The sequence below is a fragment of the Condylostylus longicornis genome, unplaced genomic scaffold, assembly GCF_029603195.1.
Source record: "Condylostylus longicornis isolate FDR11 unplaced genomic scaffold, ASM2960319v2 ptg000280l, whole genome shotgun sequence".
NCBI lineage: Eukaryota > Metazoa > Arthropoda > Insecta > Diptera > Dolichopodidae > Condylostylus > Condylostylus longicornis.
The window spans coordinates 63,089-76,992 of NW_026578244.1; the positions used below are offsets into that span (position 1 = coordinate 63,089).

At 32.1% G+C, this 13,904-nt stretch overlaps 1 protein-coding gene across 1 annotated transcript; it reads right to left on the bottom strand.

Annotated features, from left to right (window-relative positions):
- Positions 1-218: 218 nt before the first annotated feature.
- LOC129616673 (uncharacterized) lies at positions 219-5,111 on the bottom strand. Its single transcript, XM_055532300.1, has one exon. It carries the CDS (start codon positions 5,109-5,111, stop codon positions 219-221), a length of 4,893 nt encoding a protein of 1,630 aa, XP_055388275.1.
- Between the last annotated feature and the right edge of the window lie 8,793 nt (positions 5,112-13,904).

The window sequence follows — 13,904 nt, forward strand, 5'->3', positions numbered from 1 at the left end:
ATTAGGTGCCTCTAATTTTTTTTTTTTTTTATCGTTAAGTAGCGCAAGTTAGGTGTTATTAGGTAGTGCGATGTTAGGTGCAATTCGGTAACGTTAGTTTGCGCGTTTTGCTCCCGTTTTTTTTTTTTTTTATTTTATTGCGTATGAAGTGTAGTGCCAGTTGCGTACGATTAGATAACGATACGTTACGCGATTTTTTTTGTTTCTCAAAAATGCGATTAATCGGTCTCGATTGATTGCGTTTCGGTTTCATCATAATTTTCCATCGTATCTACTGGTAGTAAACATATCTTTGCAATCGAAGGCTTCAACATATTATCCTTCGTTTTTAACGTAACAACTCGAACAAGTCCATTGGGACCAGGATGAATTTCTGTTATTCGACCCATCAACCATCTGCTTGGTGGCAACTTCTCGTCCCTAAGTAAAACCAAATCACCAATTTTCATGTTTTCAGTCCTTTTAGTCCATTTTGGACGCTGCTGCAATCGGTATAGGTATTCTTTACTCCAACGTGTCCAAAAGGTTTGATGCAATTTTTGCAATAGTTGCCATCTGTTTAATCTATTTTCGTTTAAATCCAGCAAAGAAGGCTCAGGTGGTGTAGTAATTACATCACCAGTCAGGAAATGCCCAGGTGTTAGGGCCGTGCAATCGTCTGGATTTCTGCTAATTTCACAGAGAGGTCTAGAGTTTAGGCAAGCCTCAATCTGAGTTAGGACCGTTGAAAACTCCTCATATGTCAACTTCGCATTTCCGAGTATTTTTTTAAGATGCTGCTTTGTAGAGCGGACACCAGCCTCCCATAATCCGCCAAAGTGAGGCGAACCAGGTGGTATGAATTTGAAAACCACCCCCTCACGTTCGTGTACTTGTGCTAATTCTGATTTTAATTGTTGCAACATCTGTTTATGTTGCTTTGCAAGCTCTTTGCTAGCGCCGACAAAATTAGTACCATTATCGCAATAGAGTGCCTCGCACCTGCCGCGTCTGCTACTGAATCTTCTGTATGCTGCGATGAATCCCTCGCTGCTAAGGTCCGTGACCAGCTCGATGTGTATGGCCTTAACTGCAAGACATATAAAAATAGATATGTACGCCTTATATGTCCTCGTATTTTTGCCTTTATGAGTTCTCAATTCAAATGGCCCGCAATAATCAACGCCAGTATGTGTAAATGGCCGACTGGCCCTAACTCGAAAAGCAGGCAAGTCCCCCATAAGTTGTTTTTGAACCGCAGCCCGCTGTCGATAGCACGTGATGCATTTATGTATTTGTTGTCGAATTTGATCCCGTGCACCAATGATCCAAAACTTTCTATTTATTACGTTGAGCATAAGTTGAGCACCACCATGCAAAGTTTCGCGATGAATTTTTTCTAAAAGTAGTCGCACAAAATGGCTTCTATCGGGCAATATAATCGGAAATTTCTCATTGTAATTCAAATCTGCGTGTCGCAATCTGCTACCCATTCTCAATATTCCATTTTGATCTAGAAAGGGGTTAAGCCTCGTTAAATGACTGTTTGTATGAATAAGTTTCTTTTTCCGCAATTGTGTCACTTCTTGTAAAAAATGTTTATGTTGCACTATTTGTATCCACATCTCCACGCTAGCGTTGAATTCTGACACCGATATAAATGTATTGCAATTTAGATTTCTCTTGGTTACTTTGGCGATGAATCTTTTGATGTAACTCGTTACATTGATGAGTTTTGTAAATGATGAATATCGTGTTTCCAATTCGTGAATCTCGTTGCATTCTTTATCATTTATGATCGTGTTGTGACACAGAGTCGATTTTCGTATCTCGCTATCCGTATCATGAAGTAGTATTTTAGTTGGCCAGTGTGACTCAGATTTCTGTAACCATTCTGGGCCGTTCCACCACATTTTGAAGTTTATAAGATCTGGTGGATGCATTCCCCGTGAAGCACAATCTGCTGGGTTTTCCTTTGAGGGCACGTGACGCCATATGTTTTTGCCTAATGTGTGATGTATCTCAGCGGTCCGATTTGCTACAAACGTGGTCCATTTGCTCGGGTGAGCCCGCAACCAAGCCAACACGATCTCTGAATCCGTCCAAGCTTGCACCTTCGATATATTTTCAATTTTCAATACTCGCTGGACATATTTCATAAGTTTCGCCAATAATGCCGCGCCGCTCAACTCTAGTCTTGGCAAAGATATTGTTTTTATTGGAGCCACCTTTGATTTTGCAATTAACATGCTAGTTTTTCGGCTTCCCTTTTCGTCTATGACAACCAGGTAGACCACCGCAGCATACGCCTTTATCGAAGCATCACAAAATCCATGTAATTCTATTTTATTTGCTGATGTTGAATAGTAGAACCACCTGTTTATACGTAGTGCTTCCAGATGAACAAGAGTCTTCCTGTAGATCTGCCATTCATCGTGCAAGCTCCTTTCTACCTCATCATCCCAGCCTGAACCCGAAAGCCATAATTTTTGTATCATTATCTTGGCTATAATGATACAAGGTGCCAACCAGCCGAGAGGATCGAATAGTTTTGAAACCTCCGACAATATTGTTCGCTTTGTCCATTTCTGTGAATCATTTTCCAGTAGGGAAATTTTATACGAAAATTGGTCGCTTGCTGGATCCCATTGTATGCCCAATGTTTTCACTGTTTCAGCCCCCCCAATTTTTAAAGGCCAATTGATTTCTCGATGTTCTTGTGGAAGGGCTTCTAGTAGCTCAGCTGCGTTTGATGACCACTTGCGCAATGAGAATCCGCCCGAAGTCATCATGTTCAATAATTGTTTTTGCATTTCCAATGCCTTTTCGATAGAATCCGCACCCGACAGCAGATCATCCACATAAAATGAATCCAACGTTATTCTTGATGCAATAGGATAGTTTACCTTTTCATCTATCGCCAACTGTTTTAATACTCGTGTTGCTAGAAACGGTGCTGATTTTGTACCAAATGTTACTGTAGTTAATTTGTAGTCCCGAATTGATTGACTCGGAGAATCTCTCCAGACTACTCTTTGATAATCGGCATGTTGCGGTGCGATTCTGATTTGCCTATACATCTTCTCCAAATCTGCTGTAAATGCAATTTTATATTTTCGAAAACGTAATAGAAGAGTAGATAAATCATCTTGTATGACCGGGCCCTTTAATGTTTTGTCATTTAATGATGAACCATTTGAAGTAGGCCGTGATGCATCAAAAACCACTCGTAGTTTTGTAGTTGAGCTACTTTCTTTAATGACGCCGTGATGTGGCAAATAATTCGAGATGATTTGTTGTCGTTGATTTTTTAATTCCATTGAATTCACTTGCTCCATATGGTTCATCTGCAAATATTCAGCTATGCACTTGTTGTAGTTGTCTTTCAATACCTCATTTTTTGAAAATTGCTTCTCCATGCCGAAAGGCCTGGCAATCGCAATGTGTCTTGAACTTCCAAGTGATATGGGACGCCCATCTGGTATAAAAGGTAACTCAACCTGATAGCGTCCATCCTCAAGTCTACGAAATGTTTCAGAAAAATGCTTTTCACATAATAATTCTTCTTCTGTATATATTGTTTGTTCCGGTACTTCTTCTAACTCCCAGAACCTTCTGATACTATCATCCAAATCGGATTGGATGTGGAACGTCTTTGTTGATGTCGTGTTGACACTTTGTTGATCGACATTGCCCGTTATGATCCATCCAAAAATAGTTTTTTGAGCAATTGGTGCACCAGGGGGACCCTTTCTTAGTCCCTCCAAAATAATTTGGCCAAAAATGTCTGCTCCGATGAGTACATCTATTTTTCCCATCGCAAAATAACTTGGATCAGCTAGGATCAATCCGTCTATGTGTGACCACTCCTTGGTTTGAATATTACGCTCTGGTAGCAAGTTGGTCAGTTTCTTGAGAACCAATGACGAAGTTCGCATCTGCTTGGAATCTCCTAGATCTCGTCTAATGACATCCACTTTTGCTAGTGATTTGCCAATGTTGCTTTCTGATACACCGTGTATATTTGTTATTGTTCTGTTTTTTCGTAATTTCAAATTCTGAACCGCTGATTCGGTGATGAAAGAACTCTGCGAACCAGGATCGATTAGAGCTCTCGCCCTCTGATAGCGTCCCGTTGCTGGACATACTATTTTAATGCACGCAGTGGCCAGTAGAACCTGTCGTTTGTGTGCATGCGATGTGCCGCAAGTGTGAACATGGCTGTTGCTGCCGGGTACGAATGCTGGCGCCGATGACGAAATTTCACCCGCCGTGGTTGGAGGTGATGGATCATGTGAGACGTAGTGCGCACGTACTTGTGACGCGACTGCGGTCTGCTGCTGTCGCCGTGATAGGCTTCGATCCCCAATTTCTTCGTTGTCCCTATGCAATAGGGTATGATGTCGTTGATGACATTTAAAACAACTCTGTTGACTAGGGCAAGTGGTCATCATATGTCCAGAATTAAGACAGTTGATACACAATCCCCTACCTTTAACAGCTTCCAATCTTTTGTTTTGTCTTAATCCCAAAAATCTTTTGCATTGTTTCACCTTGTGTGGACCCCGACAAATAGGGCAAGGTGGGTTACTATTCGCCGTTGCATCCGTACCAGCATGCAAAGCGCAACTATTCCTGTGCTTACTAGCTTCGCTTTGTATAGGTCTATAATGTGATGAAGATCGCCTCGTTGATATAGCCCCCAATGTGCGAAATCGAGTTTCAAGGAAACTTTCCAATTGTCGCCAAGTCGGTAATTGATTCTCCGCGCTGACGCTCTGTTCCCATAGCTGATGTGTCTCGGTTGGCAGTTTTTGCACGATGAGATAAACTATTATAGGATCCCAGCCCTCCACATCTATTTGTAGATTCTTTAATGCCTGTAAGCATTCATTAGTAGTGTCCAGTAATTTTGTAACTGCCGTAGCCGTCTCCTGATTTACAAAGCTTTGATTGAGCAGCAATTTAAGTTGAGTATTAACTAATACTCGCTTGTTGTCATATCTTTCTTTCAACATGTTGAATGCGGCAGCATAATTATCCTCTGTTACTTGAAAGGCTCTCAATAAATGCTCTGGTTCACCGGAAAGGTGCAATTTGAGGTACTGTAATTTCTGGACCGCTGGAATCATCTCATTATTATGGACCAAAGATTTAAAAAGATCATAGAACGAAGGCCACTTTTGATAATCGCCGTCAAATTTTGCCAATGTGATTTTTGGCAAATTTATTTAAATATTGGGAACATCCACCCTTTGGCTAATACTTTGATTTGGGTCCATCTTTAGCTCCGGTGGTCTCTCTGGGAATTTGGTTTTCATTTCAGCTTCTATCATTTGATGTTAATGTTGATAAAATGTTTTTATTTCGTTGAAAACGCTATTTTCCAAGTAAGGGTACTTCACATTGTCTGCATTTTTGTCAGTGTATGATGCAACCAATATTTGTCTATGTCTCTTCTTCAGCTCCGCATACAGGCCCCTTATGTCATCTAGAGCTTCCCTGTAAAACGCCTTCGGCTTGCTTTCACGTGTGTCATCCAGAAAATGTGAGACTATTTCCTCGATCAAAAACTTGTCCGCTAATTGAAGCTTAATTAATTTGTCCATTGTATATAGTTTCAAAAAAAAACAGGTGTGTCACGAAAATATCCTTTTATGTTAATGTAAAAGGAACAAAATACAAAAGTAAACGAATACGGGCAATAAAAAAATAAACGCTTATTGTTAATCAAACGAACAATTTTATTCAAGAATTCAGTTAAATTTTGCCTTGTACAAAGTTTTTATTTTGTAGAAAATTTATATATTTTTTTTTTTTTTTTTACAACTTTACCGAAAAATAATCTATACCGTACAGTATTAAATTAATTTTAATTATATTACAATTCACTTATTTCATACAACACTTTCAATCAATTTATTGCACAATTCTTGCATTAAAAGTTGTTAACTCATGAATTCACTTTTTAAAAAACGGAATCCCCGCGCGAAAAACAACGCTTCTATTGTTCAAACAAATAATCTTAAAATGTTGTTGAATGTTAGATTAGTAATATGTGCAACCACTAATGATAAAGTTATGATCCTTTAATTAATTTTTTTTGTAATTTCAATTATAATTATTACCGCGTTCTGATCAAATCGCACAAGATACTTTCAACCTTAAAATCTTCTTTCTTTTATTATATTCTTTTTTTTTAAATAATCCGTTGCCTCAAAAATATAAATAACTATATTCCATCCATCCAAAAAAAAAAAAAAAACAATGTCCACAATCAATTAGACACCACACAAGCAATCCAATCTCATTAAAAATGGTTGAACAAACATATAATAAAATCTTCAACCAAAAACTCAACAAAAAGAAGAAAATATTTTTTTTCTAAAAAAAAATTGGAACGGACTTACTTAATTTTCTGTTAGCCAGCCACTTACTCCAGAACCACTTACTCCGCTTATTCCATTGGCGCGAAACGCGAACCGATACCGAAACCGTTTTGCACTACTAGCTTCAAAAAATTCACACAAAAAAACACAATGTTCCCTTCTTATATATTTTTTTTTTTTTAATGTTTGTAAATCTTAATATTTTACACTGTTCTTTTGCAACAAAACTTAAATATATAATGGTTCACTGATATTTTTTTCTGAATGTTTTAAGCAACACCTTTTTTTTCCAAACTTTTACCACTATTAATTGTTTCCCTTTTTTTTTTATATATATCGCACTACCACCTTTGTCTATGGTCTATTTTAACACCAATTTATTACACAACACCGTTCTTCATTTAAAGTATATAAGTTTAATTTTACAATAAAAAAAGCCAAGTTTCTAAATTCAAATTTGCCTCTAAAAACATCCGGCTCGAAGGACCAAAAAATGTTCGCGAATAATTGCTAACACTTTTAAAATATTTAAATAAAAAATAAGTTTTTTGTTTTTTAGAATTCTCAGTTTATTATAGAAAGCACCAAATCCAAAAAATTTATGTTCTCTTTTTCTTAAAAAAAAAAAATTTACTAAATAAATATGTTTATATATATATATGTTATATCTTCTTTCTCTTCAATTTTCTTTTCTTCTTCAAATTGTTTCACAATACAAATCAATACAAATTTTCTTTCTTCAAATTATTTCACAATGCAAAAGTTATATGTACAAAAGTTGAAATTATACAATTCAAAAAAAATGATCTTTGTTTAACAATACTTTCTTTCGGTTTCAATTATATAATTCAAAAAATTATTTCAATTTTGACAAAATGTATAACTCGAAAGTCGATACGTTGCGGTTAGCGATCTTCTATTTAGTAGTGGTTCTTCTTGATGATTTTGTCCCTTTTATAATTTCTGGAACCAGCGGTTAAGCAAACGGTGAAGTTGTTCCTAGCCAGTCCCACTTTTCGGTTGTTAACGTTTTCTTCTTTTCTTTTACATAGATCATATGGTATAGTTCAACGAACCTGTAATGCAATGTATCATTCTTATATACATCGCAATACAAATTGTTGTTGTAAAATTCTACGTTTCTTCTTTTCTATTTTATGCTATTTTCCCCTTCCATTCTCCATTTCATTCACCTTCTATTTCTTCTCTTACTCCATTACACTTCTGTCAATAGCTGACTATAACTCTAAACAAACTCGTCTATGATCATAGGTGACAGTTGGCAGCATTGAAATATAATATTTGTGCAGAAATGATCGCTGCAAACTGTCATTCACCAGTTTTATTTATATTGTGATGTGAAGTGCAAGTTTTTTAAAGAAAGCAAAAAATCAAAATTTTACACAAAAAAAATGGAGATTTATAGGAGCCGGAGCTCAAAAAGGAAATGCAGCAATGGAAGGAAAAAACGATGGAGGAGTGAAGAGCAACCAAAAAGTGCTGGACCGGCACTTGAAAATCCTATCTGGACTGGTAGATGCATAGCTGGAAAACATTGCAAATTCATGTAAATATTTTATTGCAAATAAGATTACATGTTAAATCCAATATATTCAATTTTAGGTGAAGAACAAAAACCCGCTGAGTGGATTACACTGGATTATAGCAAATTTAGATAAGTATCAAAAATTTTTCTTTATATCAAGTAGTGTTTCTTTGTGGTTTTCTTTTGTTGTTTTCTTTTTAGGAAAGGAGAAAATTTAACTGTGACGTCATGACGGAACACTTTGATTTTCCTTTATTACATCATTGGTTTCGATCGGTTCAAACAAATTTTTAGATAAAATTTTTAATTTTTTATTCAGTTTGTTTCTATTTTGATCTTTTTAGTGTACCTAATTCAGTCCGTAAACAAGCTATAATATAAACTTATGGAGAAGAATATTATGGAAAAGAATATTATCCTATTTAAGACACGAATCAACAAATTATTATGGACATGTTTACAGAACTTCTACACCTTTGAAGATAGAAAGCTGAAATTTTATACGAACATGCAAATTTTTGATACCATTTTTCTTCTACATCGTACCTTACAGGAGTTTGAAATTTTAGCAGCTCTTAGATATTCATAAATATTTTATTTCGTTAGAAGAACATTTTTTCCCGTCTCCACCCCTTCTCAACTTATCGCATCTTGAAATTTGTAAAATTTGAATTTTTGACGCCTTATATTTTAAAAACCACAAGCTTTTTTAAATTTCTATAAACCCAAAAAACCAACGGTAAATTCCATGACACTAAAAAGTATCTTTATTTTTCTTAGCTCATGCAATTAACCATTAAAATTGAGCATTATGTTAACCCCTCTTTATATTAATTTTTGCTTTATTTCAAAGACTGCATAAATCGCTCATCCTAAATATAATATGCAATCGTTTCGTTTATGAATGAAAATATTTTTAATAGTGTGGGAGGTGTACATAGACTGTATTTAAAAGCATTATTTTCACTTGTTGAAGAGAAAAGTGCTACAATAAAAACCATTGGTTTGGCCCAACTTTATTATTGTATATATTTTAAAATTGCATTTTCTAATAATTTGCTAACATACTTAGTTTCTCTCTATATAGTTTCTATATAGTTGCTAGTTACTTAGTTTCTCTAACAAGAAAATGAGTATTAAGTGAATGTATCTAAAGCGGTCTTAAATGTTTTTAATCATTTTTCTAACTCTGAAGAAAAACCATAGAACCACAATAATAAAAAATATATTTTTTCTTAAATTTTAGGTGAAATTACAACATTCTCTGAAAAAATTGAACTATTCATGCTCCACAAAAACTAAAATAATAATAAATTCAAAATTATATCGGAAGCGCTGTGGACTCGAAAATCAACTTAATTGTAAAAAAATAATTTAAAAACCTATTTAATTTTGATTTGTAACTTAATGTAAATTTTTTTAGAAGCAAATTATATGCATGGGACCGAATTATTGCCGTTTACCTAAATATAATTGGAACAAACGATGAAAATATTCACATATCAACAATAAAATTGATAATTTTGAAAAATATTCATTCATCATTTCATTGTCTCAAATAAATTCCAAACTTCATAATGTTGCAAAATGTAAAAACAAACTAGTTTTATAAAATTTCACAATGAAACCTTAAAACTTTACATTAATAAGCGTAAATGCATAATATGTAGGGTATTTCTGACAAATTTATATTTTAAAAACTTTAAAATCATTATGATCATTAAAATTGTAATGATTTTTTCATTTAATTTTGTTTATTTAATTTATACTAAAGATGAAAATTACAGTACAACTTTGTACTGTAATTTCTTGCTTTTCTGGGCCCCTAGAGAGAGGCAAAACACTAATTCTTGCTTTTTTTCTGTTAATAGTGTTAATATAATTTTGATTTAATAAAAATGTTTCACCTATTTTCTTATTTTTATGTTTAAATACAATGTAGGCAAAATTTGGGTTCGAACTCATTCACTACAATACAACCGAAACTTTAAATAGCAAACCCAAATTTCATCAAATTTCATTAAAAAAAAAAAAATTATTGCATACAAAAAAAAATTTTTTTTTTCAAAATGTAAAATTTGGATTTGAACTGAGGTCCCCATATTTCATATTATAAGGCAAAATTTTAAAATTCTTAAAGATTAAGACCTAAATCCGTACATAGGGTGGACAAGACACTGTTCCTAGCCTTGGGAATAATATTGCGGTTTCAAGGGAATATACATGGAAAACGTTTCAAAAACTTAATCTAACCTAACACATAAACTAAACCTAATATTGATTCCCATTACACACCCCAAACTAAACCCTACCCGACTTGAATATAAACAAAATCTATAATTTAATCGCGCAATTTTAGTATAAATATATTCAAGAAAATTTTTATTTTTAAATATTAATGAGGATATTTTTTTTTTTCATGAAAATTAAAAATTGCTTTTCAATTCAAAATCAGAATGAACATCATAAGTCAAAATTATAATTTCAATCAAAAATATTGTACATATTATAAAAATAATCAGAATTGAATCAAAATTTTAAAATTAATAACAAAATAGCTAAAATTACACTAATTAATGTGAAGGAATTTAAGAAAAAATTAATGAAATAAGTTCTTACCATAAAGCTGCAAATAACAACTAGAAGAATGAAAGTTTTCGGAATGTTTTACTGAACTTTTTTCAACAATAACAACAATATTAAGAGATTTACATCGGGAATCAATTTTCAAAACATTTTTAATACCAAAAAGAAGACATGTATTGTACACGGAGTTTGAAATATGTATTTTTGTAAAAAAAATGTTGGAACAACTCAAATTAAACAAAGCTAAGAATCTGGACCAGAAGAACTGCTTCTAAGTTTATTGTATAAGGTAAACAGCTGTATTTTCGACCAATTTTTCACACTTCTGACTAAAACACACCTTACTTTGATTTTCCTTTATTACTACATTGGTTTCGATCGGTTTAAACAAATTTTTAGATAAAATTTTTAATTTTTAATTCAGTCTGTTTCTATTTTGATCTTTTTAGTGTACCTAATTCAGTCCGTAAACAAGCTATAATATAAACTTATGGATAAGAATATTATGGAAAAGAATATTATCCTATTATAGACACGAATCAACAAATTATTATGGACATGTTTACAAAACTTCTACACCTTTGAAGATAGAAAGCTGAAATTTTATACGAACATGGATCTTTACTAGAATCTTATTTCTGTAGAAGGAAATTTTTACCTATTTCTCCCTCCCTAGAAGTTATACCCCCCTAAAACCCTAAAGATGCCATTTTTTAACTATTTATTGCCGTGAAACCATAATCATTTTTCAAATTTTGTAAAAGCAGAAAAATAGTGGCTGGCTTCCTCTATTGCTGCATAACATTTCTGAAATGGCCGTTAAAATTTATCGTTATCTAAAATCCGTTTTTCCCAAATTTTTGATACCATTTTTCTTCTACATCGTACCTTACAGGAGTCTGAAATTTTAGCAGCTCTTAGATATTTATAAATATTTTATTTCGTTAGAAGAACATTTTTTCCCATCTCCACTCCTTCTCAAGTTATCGCATCTTGAAATTTGTAAAATTTGAATTTTTGACGCCTTATATTGACACTAAAAAGTATCTTTATTTTTCTTAGCTCATGCAATTAACCCTTAAAATTGAGCATTATGTTAACCCCTCTTTATATTAATTTTTGCTTTATTTCAAAGACTGCATAAATCGCTCATCCTAAATATAATATGCAATCGTTTCGTTTATGAATGAAAATAATTTTAATAGTGTGGGAGGTGTACATAGACTGTATTTAAAAGCAGTATTTTCACTTGTTGAAGAGAAAAGTGCTACAATAAAAACCATTGGTTTGGCCCAACTTTATTATTGTATATATTTTAAAATTGCATTTTCTAATAATTTGCTTACATACTTAGTTTCTCTCTATATAAAACTATTTCCTCAAAAAAGGAATAACAAGAAAATGAGTATTAAGTGAATGTACCTAAAGCGGTCTTAAATGTTTTTAATCATTGTTCTAACTCTGAAGAAAAACCATAGAACCACAATAATAAAAAATATATTTTTTCTTAAATTTTAGGTGAAATTACAACATTCTCTGAAAAATTGAACTATTCATGCTCCACAAAAACTAAATAATAAATTCAAAATTATATCGGAAGCGCTGTGGACTCGAAAATCAACTTAATTGTAAAAAAATAATTTAAAAACCTATTTAATTTTGATTTGTAACTTAATGTAAATTTTTTTAGAAGCAAATTATATGCATGGGACCGAATTATTGCCGTTTACCTAAATATAATTGGAACAAACGATGAAAATATTCACATATCAACAATAAAATTGATAATTTTGAAAAATATTCATTCATCATTTCATTGTCTCAAATAAATTCCAAACTTCATAATGTTGCAAAATGTAAAAACAAACTAGTTTTATAAAATTTCACAATGAAACCTTAAAACTTTACATTAATAAGCGTAAATGCATAATATGTAGGGTATTTCTGACAAATTTATATTTTAAAAACTTTAAAATCATTATGATCATTAAAATTGTAATGATTTTTTCATTTAATTTTGTTTATTTAATTTATACTAAAGATGAAAATTACAGTACAACTTTGTACTGTAATTTCTTGCTTTTCTGGGCCCCTAGAGAGAGGCAAAACACTAATTTTTGCTTTTTTCTGTTAATAGTGTTAATATAATTTTGATTTAATAAAAATATTTCACCTATTTTCTTATTTTTATGTTTAAATACAATGTAGGCAAAATTTGTGTTCGAACTCATTCACTACAATACAACCGAAACTTTAAATAGCAAACCCAAATTTCATTAAATTTCATTAAAAAAAAAAAATTATTGCATACAAAAAAAAATTTTTTTTTTCAAAATGAAAAATTTAGATTTGAACTGAGGTCCCCATATTTCATATTATAAGGCAAAATTTTAAAATTCTTAAAGATTAAGACCTAAATCCGGACATAGAGTGGACAAGACACTCTTCCTAGCCTTGGGAATAATATTGCGGTTTCAAGGGAATATACATGGAAAACGTTTCAACAACTTAATCTAACCTAACACATAAACTAAACCTAATATTGATTCCCATTACACACCCCAAACTAAACCCTACCCGACTTGAATATAAACAAAATCTATAATTTAATCGTGCAATTTTAGTATAAATATATTCAAGAAAATTTTTATTTTTAAATATTAATGAGGATATTTTTTTTTTTCATGAAAATTAAAAATTGCTTTTCAATTCAAAATCAGAATGAACATCATAAGTCAAAATTATAATTTCAATCAAAAATATTGTACATATTATAAAAATAATCAGAATTGAATCAAAATTTTAAAATTAATAACAAAATAGCTAAAATTACACTAATTAATGTGAAGGAATTTAAGAAAAAATTAATGGAATAAGTTCTTACCATAAAGCTGCAAATAACAACTAGAAGAATGAAAATTTTCGGAATGTTTTACTGAACTTTTTTCAACAATAACAACAATATTAAGAGATTTGCATCGGGAATTAATTTTCAAAACATTTTTAATACCAAAAAGAAGACATGTATTGTACAAGGAGTTTGAATTATGTATTTTTGTAGAAAAAATGTTGGAACAACTCAAATTAAACAAATCTAAGAATCTGGACTAGAAAAACTGCTTCTAAGTTTATTGTATAAGGTAAACAGCTGTATTTTCGACCAATTTTTCACACCTCTTACTAAAACACATCTTACTTTGATTTTCCTTTATTACATCATTGGTTTCGATCGGTTTAAACAAATTTTTAGATAAAATTTTTAATTTTTTATTCAGTTTGTTTCTATTTTGATCTTTTTAGTGTACCTAATTCAGTCCGTAAACAAGCTATAATATAAACTTATGGAGAAGAATATTATGGAAAAGAATATTATTCTATTATAGACACGAATCAACAAATTATTA